Source organism: Petaurus breviceps, unplaced genomic scaffold (genome assembly GCF_028583685.1).
Source record: "Petaurus breviceps papuanus isolate PSGF00001 unplaced genomic scaffold, PetGlider_PUasm1.0 610, whole genome shotgun sequence".
Lineage (NCBI taxonomy): Eukaryota > Metazoa > Chordata > Mammalia > Diprotodontia > Petauridae > Petaurus > Petaurus breviceps.
In genome coordinates, this window is record NW_027186402.1 from 46,412 (window position 1) to 63,429 (window position 17,018).

Genomic DNA, 17,018 nt, shown 5'->3' on the forward strand with positions numbered 1-17,018 from the left:
CTGTCCTGGGTACTCAGTGTGGAGATGCGGGAATTGTCTAAATTGGGGTTTTAGCTGAATCTTGAAAGAAGGGAGGCGGGGAGGGGGAGGTGGGAGATGGAGCTTCCCGTCTGTCCGCATCGGACCACATAGCCCGTCTCGAGTCCAGTTCTAGGTGCCACTGAGGATGGCTGAATGGAGGCAGAGCCCCTCCGGGAATCAGGAAGGCCTGGGTTCGAGTATTGGCTCAATGACTTTGGGCAGGTTCCTTAACTCTGCCCAAACTGCCTTGGTGGGGAAGGGTTTGCTATCCCGTGTGTCCCTTCACAACCCAAAAGAGAAGAGAGGAGGAAGGACCCCGGCAGAACTTTGGGGAGCACCCACAAAACGGGGGAACCAGGTGCTCACCAAGGTCCCTTCTAATAGAATTCTGTAGCTTGGCTCATCCTCGCCCGCCTCCTTCCCCCAACCAGATGATGAGGTGTAGTCTCTGGGAGCTCCCTTGAACTCTGATTGGATCTTCCCAAACCTTTGTTACTAGCTTGGCCCTCCTTTGTCCATCTACTTCCCACCCTTGAGCCTATCAATATCTATAACCAAATCAACTGTTACGTGACCTCATTAACTCCTCCTGAAGACCCTCCCCAAACTCTTCCTCTAGACCACCCCTAGATTCCTCCCACACCCTTTCTGTATATAAGACCCCATCTTGTCTCCATGTACGTGAGAGGCCATAGAATTTTCTAGCACAGATTTACTCTGTGTCTAATACAAGCAAACTTTTAATAAAATTTGCTTTTCTTTGGCTGAGAGAAGGCTTGAGTTGAATTCATTCGGCAGGACCTGGCGTGCCGGTGTTTTAGGGTCTCGAGCACCCCTAACCTCATCATTTTATGATGACCCTCATCACGGATTCCTTTTAAACACTAGATGAAACAGGGCCAGCCCACAGGCAGTGACTTCCCCCAGACCAGAAGGTCTCATAGGACCCCGGGGTTCTGGCTCCCAGCCCAGGGGTCTCTTTCCTCCGCTGCAGGCTTCCCTCGATCATCATCTCACCTCCATCACTGTAGCACTTCACTCTCCCCTCCTTGGTGGGGGGGACAAGTCACCAAGAGGCTAAGGGATCCCAGAGACCATCAGGGATTGCCCCAGGTCATTGAAGCATCTGGGCAGGGGACAGACCTTCGATGCCAGGCTTCACCTCTCTGAAGCCTGTGGCAGCCGTGGGAGAGACAGTGACAGATGCATTTCTGGATCCAGTGGGAGCAGGCAGGGGCCATGGGGAGGGTCAGGAAGGCCGAATGAGAGCAGGTGTGCAAGGCCCTCATCCACCCTCAGAGCCCAGAGTCAGGCAGAGAAAGGACATCCCTCTGGGAATATTGGGCTGAACACCAGCTCCCTCACTGCTGAACAGCTTTCACTATTCCCTGCTCCCCCTCAGGGTTCTTTCCATCTCACTCCCTCCACCAGCTCCATGGTTCAGCTAGTCCCCAAACTCACCATGTGTGCCATCTTCAGCCATCACGCATGCCCACCAGGCTATCTTCCTGCCAGGAGTGCCCTCCCCCATCACCTGCTCCTCAGAGATCTTTCTCAGTCCAGATCAGACCCACCTCCCCCCCTGCTGAAGCCCCAGACCCCAGACTGTAGCTCTGTCCATTGGGATCCTCTCTCCCTGACAAACGGGAGCAGCAGGAGTGTAGTTGTCTGGTTCCCTTACCCTCTGAATCCTGATCCCCAAGGATGACCCTTGCACATATTAGGGCTGCATGAATGTTTTCTGATTTGAACAGAAGCTGAGCCAAGTCCCTCATTTTTTAGATAAGGAAACTGAGGCCAAGGAAGGACATACAGAGGGAGATTTGAACACAGCTCCTGCCTGGGACTCTAAGCCCAGCTCTTTACCTGAGGCCTGGAACCCTTTGCCCCAAGGTACTTGTATGTCATGTTACTAGGAAGACCTTGTCAGTCCTTCTGGGGCAGAAGCAGCCCCCCAGGGCAAAGAGAGCTAGGGATCAAAGCCAGAGCTGATGTTAAAGCCAGTTCCCCTTGTCCCAATGGAACAAGCTAACTCATCACAGCTTGACTGAGTGGGGTCCGGGTGCAGGGTCCCCAGGGGCTCCTGTAGACTGGAAGGTGTGGGGGTTTCTCCCAAGCCCAGGACCAGAGGAATAGCTGCTTGCCACTTGCTGCCTACTCTGGATCTGCCTTAGCTTCCCTGCTCAGCTGGGCAAGGCCCTCCATGTGCACCTGAGACCGAGAGCTAATCCCAAGGGGGAGGGAAGGTCCTTCATACACTCCTATCCCTCTGTCACTCCCTTCTCCCTGATCTGGGACTACAAGGTGGGCTGTCCCCTGGGGTGCCATCTCTGCAGACCTAATGGGCATCAGACCCTCTGTCCAGTTTCTGCCCATGGGCAGGCTCCCTCGAAGTCACTGCCCTGCTCCTTCAGAGGAGGTGGGGAGGAGGGAAGAGGGAATGCTGCTGCCCAGGGAGAGGGGCAGGTGGGGACCCCTGATGGCTCCCAGAACCCAGGCAGGTCCTGGAGAGAGGGGCGAGGGTCAGAAGACCCTTGAGGAGCAAATGGGAGGTCCAGGGTCCTGGCCACTAGGAAGAGGCTTGTAGGGTATAGAGTTACAAGGCATCCTTCTCCTAGAAGCCCCTCCTGAATTCTCCACAGCAAGGGATCCCCAAATGTCCCTTGTGCTATATAGGCCGCGTCAGGGCTATGCCAGTGACCATGTTGGCTTCATCTGCTGGTGGTCTTTGGAATTGCAGCTGCTCTGCCATCTCTGTAGGAGTTAGGGTCTTTCCCATTTTGGGCTCCCCCTTTCCTCCGCTGAGGCTCTTGCCCCAAGAACTAAAGGACCAGTGCTCACGCTCCAAGTCCAAGGTCTGAGGAAACACCGTGCATCCTTCCCCTGGCTCCTGAAATCCCAGTACTGAACACCAATTCTGAGGCACCCACCCACCCAAGCTGAGGAAGTCTGTTCCTGGATTCTGGGGCACCTCTCACACAAGTGGCAAGGGCATCCCATGTTCCTCAGTCAGTACAGGGATATAAAGCACCCCCACGATTTCTGGACAGCAAGGCCTCCACATTTGGTGGTGCTCAGACCAAAGATACCATATGAACTCTCGAATCAATGGGGAGTGCCAGCAGGAATGTGGGTCTTGGGGTCAGAAAGCCCTGGTCACTCACTCTGTCTTTCTCCTTGCGTGGGAAGGGACTAAAGTGGCCAGCTAATCTGACCCTTTACTAAGTCTATTCCCTTCTGGGTTTTGAAAACCGGGAATTTTGCCTCCAGGACAGGAGTCTGACTTGTGCTATTCTCTGAGGTCTTTCCAAAACCTTCACATTGGTTCACGCTGATCCCTATTCATGTCAAACCATGTGATGTTACTGGCTCTCTTTGAAACCAAAGGATGGACAACAGTGGTAGCCCCAAGTTCATCTGGACCTGAGGGACTTAGCTCATTGAGGACACTGGCAGAACAACATCCGACGGGGCTAATACAGAATGGGCAGTTCACCCCGACCCTATTTCGCCTTGGCTTGGCACTGTCCAAACTCCCGGCCCAAGGCTTGGACTCATCCTGTTCTCGATGCCCATCTGCTCCAAGAGTGTGACCACAGGCGCTGCTACCACCCTCCCCAACCAAAGAACTCAGGACCACCCAATGGACGGATGGATGCATCTCACTTTTAAGAATGGATCACCTCCTACCAGGGAAGAACAAAGGCAGAGGAAGCAGCCCAAGAGCTCATCCTCTCCCAGGAAGGATGAAAACCCCTGAGGAAAGTCGACTGAGTGGGAGCTGCCCAAGGGAGAGCTGAGGAAGAGAGAGCAAGAGAAGCAGGGACACTCCTTTATTGAAGGTCCGTGGAGTCAGCAGCTCTTCTGGCCAGTAGGGTATCGCTTCATCATTTCATAATGATCTGTGCAAGGTGGGCTGTGGATGTGGGCATTGTCCACTGTCCACATTGTCTCTGCTTCTCCCCTAGGAATGAAAGACCCCCAAGGGCAGAGACTCTCACCCTTTGACCTTCGCATCCCCAAACTGGCACAATCAGTACTTGGTATACAGTAGGTGCTTAATAGATGCCAGTTAATGACTGACCGATCACAGCCTCTCCCCTCACCAGAGGTGTCTGCAGCCTCTCTCATCGATCAGGATTTAGAGCAGGAAGGGGCCTCAGAAGCCATCAAGTCCGACTACTTATTTTACAGAGGGAGAGATAGGCTTAGAGAGGCTCTGTGATTTGGGGGGTTTCCCAGAGCCAACAAGTACCTGCCTGCAGCAGAATTGGAACCCATCTGCTTCCCTTCACTTGGGAGAAGGGCGCAGGGGTTTTAGGGCTTATTTCTCATTAGAGCAAACTTCGTCCAATGCCCCATCATGACAGCCATTATGTGTAGTCATCGAGTAAATGCGTGCTGCCTGGGCCAGTCCTGGGGAGCTGGGAGTGTTGTGTCCCAAGGCCAGCACCACCCAGGCTCTCTCTGTCCTGACTGATGGATTCCCTGGCCTCTAGGACCAGGGGCTCACATGTACTTAGACTTAGATGCCCCTGAAGATGAAGACTGAGATGCCTCCCTCCATTAAGGGAGCCTCACCTGCCTGCTGGGTGTGACTTCTCATGACGGATGGTGACTATGGGCACACAGCCCCATAGCTGCAGGGACCTTAGGTCCTTAGGGACCAGCTCACCCCCCAGAGCAGCCACTGAATCAGGATCCAAGTGGTTTTAATTGAAGTCCTTTGTTTTCACATCACCTTGATTTTCAGATCTCTCTCTTCCCTTCCCTTCCCACAGAAATAGCCCTTATAAGGGGAGAAGGGAAATTGTGGGGGGGGGGCGAAGCGCGGGGAGCAACCCACGCGGGGAGATAGAGTTGGGCGCTTGGAGGGGGGGGGGGGGAGGGGGAGGAAGAGGAGAAAAGGGGTGAGGTGGATGGGGGTGGGAAGCATGTCAGCAAAACAAACCAACACATCATCCAAGTCATCCAGTATATGCAGTGGTTCATACCCATAGACCCCCACCTTTGCAAAGAAGGAAGGAAAGTGAATTTTTTCACCTCTTCTCCAGGCAGGGACAATTTTGTTACTGTCTTTACCCAGAGTGGGAAAGGAACTTGTCCAAGATCAGTAAGCAGAGTAGGGATTCAAACTCAGGTCCTCAGACTTTGATCCTTTGCTTTCTCCATGATCCCTACATAGGCTGTTGGAGACTTGGGTTCATATCAAGTCCAGGCTCTTGCACCAGCCCTCAGGGTGAGCAAGAGTTTGGGGAAGTACTGCTAATGAGTCTCAGAGACAATTTTGGAGAAAAGGCACAAAAACATTTTACCTTTGAGGGAACAGACCATATTCAGAGGAGCCAAGTCTCTAACTGGACCCTTCAGTCCAGTGTTAGAGAGACCAGAAGGTGCCCAGGAGGCAGCAGATGATGACAAAAGGCTTTACGTGAACACTCCAGGTGATGAAGAGCTCATTGGCTCACATGTGCTTGTCCTGGAAATCCCGATGGATCAATGGACAGGCTTTTATCCAGAAGCCACTCTGTGCTGTCCAAGAGCCAGCAGGCAGGAACAGAAACAACAGAAGGGTTAAACAGGTCGAGTCAGTGGGTCAGCATTTATTGATTGCACTCGAACCCTGTCCCAAAGCCTGGAGGAAATCAAGGGAGAAGATTCAAGCAGATGCTTCTCTCAGAAATGCACCCACTTGTACACCCACACATTCATTTACATGCACACATATACACCTATACACACCCCACCACACACAGACACAGCTTATTTACATGCACACATACATACACACATTTACACAGTCACACACATCATACACACAGTCACACATACATATGCCTACATACCCACTCACACATGTTCTCACACATATTCACATATACCCACCCACTCAAATACACTCATATGTATACACACATACATACTTTTACATGCACTTACATATATGTGCCCTCCCATTCTTATACCCACCTTCCACTCATGCTTACACTCACACTGACACACACACACACTCACTCACACAGACACACTCACACTGATACACACACTCACACTGACACACACACACTCACACTCACGCACTCACACACACACTGAGCCAGGAGTAGGCCTGCTTGGTCTCAGTCCTGGAGCTTGCTGGTGTAGACCTCAGCTTGGTCCAGAGATTGCCTCCGGTTCACAGAGGAATAGGAAGGCTCCAGGGTTGCCTGGGCTTTCGGAAGTGCCTCCTGGCTGATTTGAGATTCATGCTGTGTCTCTAAGTCTGAGCTCCCTATACTCCTAAGCAAAAGAAATCAGAGGAGAGAGATAGACAAGTCTTAGATCTTAGAGATCTAAGAGGTCTATCTTAGAGAGATAGACAAGTCTATAAAGCTTGCTGATCTTCACTGACATAGAAGAAACAGAATCCAACCCCTAGTTAGCAAGAAGAATTCATTAAGACAGGAAGGACCAGACTGCAAGGCCACCCCAGGCCCAGCTCTGCACTGTTCTTCCTTCAGGGTCCTCCTCTGCCCTCCCCTCCCAACCCTGGGCCACTGAGGACCCATGTGGGCCTCCTCACTGCCCCAGCTGCTCATTAGCACATGTGAGCTCCATAAAAACTCAGGCAGATTCTCATCTCCATTTTGTAGCTAGCAAAACCAAGGCAAGTCAGTGGCCTAGCCGACTGGAAGCTGAAGGACAGGCCGACACCCCATTGTACGCTCACTGGGTAGCCATGGACAGGGCCATGGAACACAAGGGGCCTAGGTTATGGCTCCCTGACCTTTCCTAACTAGGACATTCTCTTCACCTGAGACCCTAGAGCAGAAAGGGGTCTCAGCCACCCAGTGGGGCTGCACTACTCTGCACAGGACCAGCCCCCTGACCCAGCTGCCAAGAGAATTGCCCCAGGGAAGCCCCCCAGCCCTGAGGTGGGTCTGGTCTCCCCAAGGCCACAGCTACTCACACAAAGCTCGAGAGGACAGCTGCCACAAAGCCCAGCAGCAGGAAGAACACCAGCGTGCTCAGGATGGAGGTGATGATGATCATGGCCCCACTCCTCCTGCCGGGCCACGTGTCGATCTCCAAGTACGGGGAGACTGGAAGAGTGGATATGAGGCACCTGGTCAAGGGGAGGGGCTGGGGATGAAGGGCCCTCCCTCAAGTCAATGCTCTGAAGGTCCTGACCCAGCCACCACTGCGCTGCCTCTCCTGTGCTTCAGCTCACACATCCCTAGGGCCCTCTCAGCTCTGCCAGGCTGTGGTTCTGGGGACACTGACCCCCACTTCATCTCATCCCTGACACACTCCTGTGAGTACAGATGGAGAAACCAAGGCACAGAGAGGCTGTCTCCCATCCTCAGGCCAGAGCTTCTCTCTACTCAACAAACAGTGGGGAGAAAGCTTGTATAAGCTGCGGTTTGGGATTTCCTCCACCTCCACCCCAAACTGTGGAAACTTAGTTTTATTCCCAATTATCAGGAAGAGTGAGTCAGTGGGGCAGCTTCACACTGGCCTGCATACTCTGCTGGCTGCTTGCTGGGGAGACCTTGGACAGTCCCGGCCTCTTCAAGTCAAAGACTAGACCTTCCCAGGGGAGAGCAGTTAGAGGCCTTGAGATCACCTCATCCAGCCCCTTCACTTTACAGGGGAGGGGAATCAAGGCAGCTTTGCCAGGCTGTGTCTGAGGGGGTCTGTTGCCCCACTCCCCACCCGCTCTCCATGGTCTTCCTGTGAGTGTGCATCTCATCTCCTCCTCCAGGAAGTGGGCCCAACAGGGACCTGAAGCCTTCAGGGATTCAGGATGTCAGCCCCCTGGGAGCTCCCTGCACTCAGGAGACCCAATTCCTTCTGGGCTTCACTTAGCAGGAGGTTGTTGTGGGCTCTTGTAGCCATGGCTATCATCACTGACGAGACCAGGAGGTGTGACCAGGGAACATGGAGGGAGCGTTAAGGGAGAGCATCAGGGCCCTGGTTTAATGCCTCCTCTACCATCTTGGGACCCTGAGCAAGGTCCTTCCATGCCCGGCCTTCTGTGTCCTCCCCCACTAAGCTGAGGAGATTGGGTGGGGGGACTTGAGGCTTCTTCCAGCTCTAGACCTAGTGTCCTACCTGCTCCAATCATCCTCTGACCCCCAGAGGCCACATTTGAAGCAGTTTCCCAGGGGCCAGAGGGCAGGAAGGAAGTCTCTAGCCCAGGACAGATCCATCCCCTGGGGCCAGCCTGAGCAGAAGCCCCACCTAGACTAATCCGGGAGAGGAGGGGCCCGGAGGGTGACCCAAGACCCCTGAGAAGCAAGCCTGGGATGGAAAAGCCAGAGGCCAAGCCAGGCTGCTCCTTCCTCCTGGTGCCCACCGTGTACACACACATTCATTTACATGCACACCTATCCCTTACCACATATACCTGTACCACATATGTGCCACATATACTCATCCCTTACACACATCACATCCAAGGCACAGGATGATGAGGAAGGAGTTTGTCAGGACCTTGGGGAGCTCCAGGACTGGGATACCTTACTTCAGATGACTCCCCCCCTGCTCCATTGGGGCACTTACTCTGATTGGTTCGGACTGGCTGAGACCAGAGGGTTTGATCCTCCACAAGACCACTCAGTGTATTTACCAAGACATATTTAAACCTGAAAGGAGAAAGAACCAGCTGTGTCCTGAAGGAGAATTGTGGCATTAATGGAAGGGAGCTTAGAACACAGGATACTACCTCAGAGCCAGAAGAGTCCTTAGAATATAGAATGCAGAATGTAAGAGCTGGGAGGGGCCTTAGCACAGGGAACCCCAGAGCTGGGAGGGGCCTTAGCACAGAGGACATAGAATCACAGAGGTAAGAGGGGCCTCAAGGACCATCTGGTCTACACTGTTCATTTTACACCTAGGGAGAATGAGGCCCAGAGACAATGGTCGCAGGAATCCATAGTATGCTACAGCAGAGATACCCAGTGGATGCACAGCTTCTCTCAAGGCCTCTTAAGAAATGACAGAATGCCATTTTGTTTGGCTTGGTCTCAGAGGGCCACACCAGGAGAACTGGGGGGAAGTTTCATGGAGACAGATTCAGGTTCAGCATAAGGAACATAACTTTACTAAGGAGATGCCCTAGCGTGGAGTGGGTCACCTCAGGGGGCAATGAGTGCCTCCTCACTGGAGGTCTTCTGGTGGAGGCTGGAGGGTGCTGTTGGGGGTAGGGGAATTCTTGGTCAGGTATGGATTGTTCCAGGTGACTTGAGAGGGCTTTTCAGCTCCAGTATTCCATGATTCTGACCTTGGGACTCCACAGAAAGGGAGACCCACCTACCTGTATTCTGTGGCCCTCATGAGAGGGGGGTTGCAGGTTCCCTCGAAGTTGGGGTCCAGTAAGCAGGAGTGATCATCTCCAACCCTGACCAGGTAGGCACTCAGGATCTCAGCAGTTTTGCTCACATCCCCCTTCTCGTCCAGGCTAGGCAGGTCACCACACTGGGGCAGGGTGAAGGAGCTAGCTTTGTATGGTGCTCCCTGCCCCCCTGACGTCTCCTGGAATGTGCTGTTGATTGGGAAGCTGCGGTTGTCCTTGATGGCTGCGTGTCTAAGGTTCCCTGAAAGGCAGCTCCCAGTGGGAGGTCCATTATTAGTGTGATGATCAGCACCTTCCGTGTGGACAGCAGCCACCTCTGGGAGCATCATCTTGGTCCTCCCTCAAGCGCCAGGGCAGGGAGCTCAAGGTAAGCTGAGGTTAGTCGTGACACAGGGAGAATGCTGATAGCATTTCATAAATGCACAGTGTCCTCTGCCATCTTCACACAGCCCTGCAAGGCAGGTATGATGCCCACCCAGCAGATCTTCCCCCAACCTCCCAATGGAAAGAAAGCTGTCTGCCTCCAACCTCTGGCACTTACTGGGCATGATCCTGGGTCAGTCACCAAATAGGTCTGGGCCTCAGTTTCTTCCCCTGTAAAATGATGAGGCTGGACTCGAAGGCCTCGAAATCTAAGCCTGTGACCTATGACTCTATGAAATGGAGGCAGGCAGAGTTTATGGGGGGGCCATGGAGAGAGCACTGGGCCTGGGAAGGGAAGAAGTATGTAAAGAGTACCCAATCTATGCCAAGCACTGTGCACCCTGAGAAGCAGGGGGCTGTCATTATCCCCACTTTACAGTTGAGGAAACTGAGGCAGACAGAGGTGGGGGGGCAGCAGACAGAGCCTTGGCCTGGGAAGAGAAGGAAAGGGGAGATTTATAGAGCACCTACTAAGTGCCAAGCACTGTGTTGGATGCTTTTTACAAATATGTTCTCATTTGGTATTTAAAACAATCCTGAGAGGTAGGGGCTATGATTATTCCCATTTTACAGTTAAGGAAACAGAAGTGTATAGAGGTTAAGTGACTTGCTCAGGGACACACAGCTGGTAAGTATCTAAGGCAAGATCCAAACTCAAGTCTTCCTGACTCTAGGTCCCTAGTTGTCTAGTAAGACTCAGTGTCAAATCTTGCCTCAAACCCTTATTAGCTATGTGACCCAGGTCACTTTAACTCTCTGAGCCTCTATTTCCTCATTTGTCAAATGGGGTTGAATTTGAAGGCCTCTGAGGTCCCTCCCAACACTAAATCTGTGACACTCTGGTCCTCAATGACCTGTCCAGGGTCACACAGCTAGTGAGTGTCAGAGGTAAGATCTGGACCCTGGTCTGTGCTTGAATACCTCTAGGGGTGAAGAACTCACTACCTCCCAAGGCCACCACATGTTCACACAGTCCTGACAGTTGGGAAGTATTCCTTCTCCCCAGAGCTTCCCCTACGGTTCCCAGTTTTGCCAAATGGGGTTAAATTGAACAAGATTAATCCTTTTTGACCATGACAGCCCCTAAAACACTTGAAGGTGCCTAGCTTAACCCCTCCATGCTGGATAGAAATTGAAGCAAGACTCATTTTTAAACAAGGAATTCATAACAACAGGCTGGGCAAAGGTGCCATGTGATGCCTTGAGAGGCAGTAATTTCCCCATCCCTGGACTGCTTTTAGGGAAGTTAAATGATGATCATTAGTAATAATGTAGCCAGGAGTGGACACTGGCTCAAGGAGAGGCTCTGCCCCCCAAGGGAGGTGCCTTGGCCTCCTGAACACCTGTCTATACCTCCTGCATCCAACTTCCTGGGGCCTTGGAGGTGCTGAACTTGGGTTATCCCATGCTCCTTCCCTGTCTTCTGGGAATAGCCTGGGCTATCCCATCCTCCTTCCCTTTCTCTTGGGAAAATGCTAGACCAAGCTGGAGATGAGTAAGCAGAAAAAGCTAGACCTTGATTCAGAAGACTCAGATTCCAGGTGTGACTCAGTTATCACCTCTCTTTGTGAACTTGTGCCTTGCTCTTCTGGTAAATGAAGAGTGGGTTGAGTGGGTGATCTCCAAGGACTCTTCCAGCCCTGGTCTCCTGGGAGCTGAGCACAAGAACTGAACTCACCTGAGTTCACCATCACGTACAGGTTGACCTCATAGGAGATGTTTTGTGGGATGGAGGCATTGAACATACAGAAAGGCTTCTCCAGGGTGATGGTGGTCAAGGTGGGATTGTTTGTGGCAAACGTGATGCTGGCCAGCTGAGGCTCCAAGTCCACTGCTGGGGAGGCAAAAGGGGCAGGAGGAGGATCAGGAGAGCTGAGAGGAACCCCAGAGGCTGGGGAGCCCAACTCCCTCATTTTATAGCTGAAGAGACTAAGGCTGAGTGTGGAAAGGACTTGTGTAGAATCACAGCCCCTGAAGATCAGAGGCACCATGTGACTCCGAGTCTTCCCTGACCCTAAGTTTGGTTCTCTCTGACTGTAAGGGACATGTTCTCTGTTCAAGGTCCTTCTTCTGTGTTCTCTATGCTAAGCACCACTTCCCACCCATAGGACAGTGGGAAGGAGGGTTAGATTAGGAGTTAGAGCACTAGGTTGCCAGGGAGAGACCTTGGACAGCTCACTTGCCCTCAGGGGCTCTGAGTCTTTGGACCCACTGGGTGTTCCTCCCCAACTCACTCAGGGGCCCTTGCCTGCTCTGAGGCTTCCCAGCCTAGCACCCTGGCTTTGGGGTGGGGAGGGCGCACTCACTTACCCAGGTTCAAGGGCAGCCAGCCCAGAGCCAGCACAGCCCACAGGGGACTCATGGCCATGGCCGAGGGCCTGAGGAAGTTCAGGCTGAATGCAGATAGAGTAGGATGGAATGAAGAGGCTGGACGCTGCTCCTCCCTGGAGGCTCTGGGGACCTAGCAGTGGCTCCACCTCCTGCCCCACCCCAAGCCAATCATTGAGCTCATCCTTGTGCTGCTTTGCATACTGCCCCACCCCTTCTCACCTGGTGACTGGGGAGAGAAGGGACTAGAGGAAAGGTGACCAGGAACAAATATTTCTTGTCTCCCCACCCCATGTGTGTCTGCCTCTGATTATCAGAGCAACTTTGATGGTAATCTTGGAGGGTCAATGCTCAGGCATTGCTGGGGTGGAGGCCAGACCAACCCCTTTCTCTAAGAGCATGGATTTCTGGGTGGGATCAGTTTCTCCATCTCCATCCTTCCTCTCCTTCTCACACTCACACAGCCACACCAGACCCACATCAGTTCTCACCTGGACAGCCTCCTCACTGGCCTCCCTGCCCCCAAGTGCCTCGCCTGCCTGATCCTTCCCTCACAGAGCTGCCAAAGGGATGCTGACATCTCCAACCAAGAGAGCTTCTGGAACAGCAACCACATTGGCATCCCCTGGATGGCTGCCAGCACACACTCTTACATCTGCTCTACTAGGAAAGCTTGCTGTTTAAGGGGTCAACAATCTTTTTAAATTACATTCACTAGTTCAGGGGAAAAGTCAGCACCCTGAACTTCAGAGAAGATACAAACAGAGAAAATACAAGCAGAGAAATAAAGACCAACAGACAAGGCTCTGACTGCCTGAATCATCTATACACTTTAAATACATTCCTGGATGGAGAGAGCTTTTACATCTGAGCATGTGGGGAGCTCTGAACATTTGATCAGAATCTCTATCAGGGAATCACAAGATCCTTCTCATAAGTGAGCCCCCAAAGCAAAGCTCCCCCAAAGCACCCTCCTGACTCGGTGCCTAATTAGAAATTAGCAAAAGGGATGATGTGCAGACTCAGATGACACCGTCCCTGATGCTGCTGCCGCCGCCGCAGCTCTCCCAGCTCCTCTCTGGCCCGGCTCCTGGGTCACGCTTTGGTTCGTTCAGCATTTCATATTTGGGGCTGGCAGTCATACTAACCTTGGGCACTCCTGCAGGCTTATGGGCCTTCCTCCTCCAGCAACACAACCAAGATCTTTGAGAGCATGAAAGAAGAAAAGGTCTAGAATAAAGTATTGGAGTCTGCTTCTTTCCTGGTTGTGTGCTGTAAGGAGTGATGACAACCAGCCTGTGGGTCCATTGAAGGATATATCAGGAAACCAACCTGTGTTAGGATTTCTCTACAGTATCACAGAATGCACAAATAAAAAGTTATTTTAAAAAAAAGAATTAGGAAAAGTTGTGAAAGCCTCCCTAAAAGCAAGCCTCCCCTAAGCAAGCGTCCCTTAAAGGGTTCCATGTGAGGCCTATTAATGGGAGAGAAGATCTTATATCTCATTAACATTACAGCTTCCTGAAGGCTGGGACCACGTCATGATGTCACATTTGCCTTGGCACCACCCTCAGACCCAGAACAGTACCTGGTACAAAGTAGACACACTTGATTAATGTCCCTGTCCTGCTCAGGGACCTGCAGAAGCTCCCTGGTATCCCTGGGATGAAATAAAAACTCCTGAGCTTGACATTCAAGGCCTTTACAAGCTGGCCCCCACCTACCATTCTGGGGTTATTGTGCCATTCCCTACCATGCACTCTGTGTCCAGTTAGTGGCCTCCTCCTCCTGCCCCCATACTCTGGCACATGCCTGGAATGCCCATCCTCCTGGCCTCCCTCCTAGAGGAACCCCCCCCCCCACGCCCTCAGTCAGGTGTCCAGCCTCCTTCTCTCTTCCAATGACCATACTGAGGCTTCTCTGCCAATAGCTGGTCAGCTCCTAAGGGCACGGATTGTTATCTGATTTTGTTCTGTTCTGTCTTGGTACCCCTAGCTAGCACTGGGCCTACTGAGACTTACTGCTTATTGGATGAGACTGAATGTTCTGAGGCCCCTCCCAGATCTGATATTTCAGACTGCCTGCCTCAGTGGTGCCCTCTTCAGGGAATGAGAGGGGGGGGGGGAGACCATCATCCATCCTCTAATGCTCTCCCACGGGGCTGGCTAAGGATGCCTAAGATTCTACTATGGCAGGACCCAGACTGTCAGGCCTTTCAGAGACCTCAGAACAGAGAATGTCCAAGCTCGAAGGAACCTTGGACATTCAGAGAAGGACACTGAAGTCAGCACTCACCCAAGGGAGCCCTGCCCTGAGGAGGAGCCGCCCAGCTCTCTGGCATCCTCTCCCCTCTTCAGGGTGGCTTTTGCTGGTTGTAAGTGGTCAGAAAGCCTGGCCTCAGACCTTGCAGTGACATTTATAAGCTTGGGCTGTTGGCAACACCAGATCTGCCTGATTGTCTCTGGAATGAAGCTGATAATAACCAGAGTTATTAGAAAGGAATTCCTTCTTATTGACTGGGTCTGTAGGCTCAGATGACCCAGGCCACAGAGCCACAAGCCACAGTAGCCATAGACCTCCTAGCCTGTCAGGGTCTATGCTAGGTCCTATACACAAGGTCAAACAATCAATCATGTGGACAAGATGTGGAAGATGAAAGTTGGAAAACCAGCCTTGTAAAAAAGATCTGGGATGGAAATGGATGGCAAGCTCAATGTGAGTCAGAAGTGTACCATGGAAAGGTCTCACATGCGCGCGCACACACACACACCGTGTGTGTGAGTTTAGATGGGAAGTCTTGGTCCTGGAAAAGAGGCAGAGGCAGAGTTGGGGTTGAGAGGAGCAAAAACTTCCCCAAGTGGGACTTGGACCTTGGGAGACAATGAGCCCCCATCACCAGGACTGAAGGATCCTTTGGCACAGTTGTGAGAGGTTCAGACACCAGGGTGGGATGAAGCGCCCTCTATGGCCCCTCCCAACTCTGAGGCTGGGGGTGGGTGTATCTCCTGGCATTTCTGGAAAGACCCACCTACTCCCCTGCAGACTCAGCCTTCCTTTGTAGCACAGAAAAACAATCAAGCAAAAACCCTCTTCACCTCCCATCACAAGGTTTTCCTTTTTCCAAGTGAATGCTCTGATATTCTCTTTCATCCTTAAACCCACAGCAGCCTCACAACTTGGCCCCATAGTAGGGCAGCAGATCTCCCCTGGGGCCAAAGGAGTGAGCCTTCAGTGCTCCCAGGCAAGTGGTCCTGATGAGGTATGGGCTCTGGGAACCCCCCCTAAAACTCTGATTAAATCATCCCCCTAGAACTCTGATTAAATCATCCCATTTGAGGAGGCATTTGCATGAGGCCATAAGCCTTACATTGTGGCTGGGCCCACTATTTTGTTACTAGTCTGGCCCTCCATTGTCCATCTACTTCCCACCCTTGAGCCTATCAAAACACCAATCTACCCTAGAGCTGGCCTAGCTCACCCTTGTCTGTAGTCTCCAGGTATTTCCAGCAACTTCCCCCCCTTAATCACTCATTGACCTCATCTGACTTCTCCTGAAGACCCTCCCTCCCCAAAGTCCTCGTCTAGACCAGCCCTAGATTCCTCCCACGGCTTTCTGTATATAAGACCCCATCTTCCCTCCATGTGTGTGAGAGGCCATAGAATGAACTAGCACGGACTTGCTCTGTGTCCCATACAAGCGAACTTTTAATAAACTTCATTTTTCTTTGGCTGAGAAGACTTGAGTCGAATTCATTCAGCGGGACCTGGTGTGTTCGTATTTGGGGATCTCCAGAGCAACCTGAACCCTCTTTGTTATGGGTAGCCTCTTCAGTCCCAGAAGCCTGGGGCAGCTTTGACTCTCCCTTCTCTCACCACCCACCCTTGGCCTAGGGAGAAGTCTTAATTTGAAGTCTATGTATGCCCTCCCTCAATCCACCCCATCAGGTGTCTACCCTGCCTATTCCACTAACCCGTGTTTTCCCCAGAGTTGTTGACATTTGTCAATGGTTCTCAAAGAGGACCAGGAATATCAGGGATGATGTCTGGACTTGCTCATGAACTGGAGTTAAGGGAGGCAGAGCTGTGCAAAGTCATCAACCTCACTCCTCCAGAATTATCAGTCCAATGGCAAGACAAAAATCAAGACTGACTGGTGCAGGATGCAGAGGGAGACCTGGGCCCTTCAGAATGAAGATTTTCCCAGGTCTCAGTTTGTCTGAGGCAATACCCATTCAATGACTAGGGGAAGCCCTCTGAATTTCTGTCCAGAACCAAAAATTATTGCTATTTACACTCATTCTAACTCATCAAAACTAACCAATGAGCCCCAGAGGCTAGGGCTGGAGGTTAATCAGTGAAAGTCAGAGTGAATTGGGTTTAAGGCTTAGTCTAGTAGCTCCATTTGAAACACAATGGGCTTTTAAAAAGCCTGTCTTTTCAGGGCTGTATTTTAAGAAATATAAGTGAAAACTACACAGGACAAAAAAGTAAATTGTGCCAGTTTTAAAAAATACAAATAAATAAATAAATAAAACATTAACAAAATTAATTAAATAATCAACAATATAATAAATAAATTAAATTAATCAATAAAAATATTAAAAAGTCTAACTCCTAAATCCAGTGTGTTACAAAATATAAGTTGATGGGGTACAGGCTTTGGGAGACCCCTTGAACTCTGATTGAATCTTCCCTCTGGATGAGGCATTTGCCTGAGGCCATAAGCCTTTCATTATTGTCAGGCCCATAAGTGACCAAAAACTATATTCTTAAGGATATGGTGCCCTATGTGGAGAAAGGCATTACATTAGGAGTTGTGATGGAAAGAAGGAAGGAGGAGAAAGGGGAAGAGGAAGAAGGAAGGGGAAGAGGAAGAGGAAGGAGAAAGGGAAGAAGGAGGGGGAAGAGG

The 17,018-nt window shown here is 51.6% G+C and overlaps 1 protein-coding gene across 2 annotated transcripts; it reads right to left on the reverse strand.

The window, feature by feature from the left end:
- Positions 1–5,038: 5,038 nt before the first annotated feature.
- On the reverse strand, positions 5,039–12,221 carry UPK3A (uroplakin 3A). Of its 2 annotated transcripts, XM_069103637.1 has the most exons (6): positions 12,092–12,221; positions 11,460–11,615; positions 9,320–9,599; positions 8,566–8,648; positions 6,971–7,103; positions 5,039–6,300 (listed from the first exon to the last, which is right to left on the reverse strand). In XM_069103637.1, the coding sequence occupies exons 1-6, from the start codon at positions 12,147–12,149 to the stop codon at positions 6,141–6,143; spliced, it is 870 nt and encodes a 289-aa protein (XP_068959738.1). In that variant the 5' UTR covers positions 12,150–12,221; the 3' UTR covers positions 5,039–6,140. The 2 variants fall into 2 exon arrangements, with proteins under 2 accessions (XP_068959738.1, XP_068959737.1); XM_069103636.1 differs by lacking the exon at positions 12,092–12,221 and having other exon boundaries at positions 11,460–11,694.
- Positions 12,222–17,018: the final 4,797 nt, after the last annotated feature.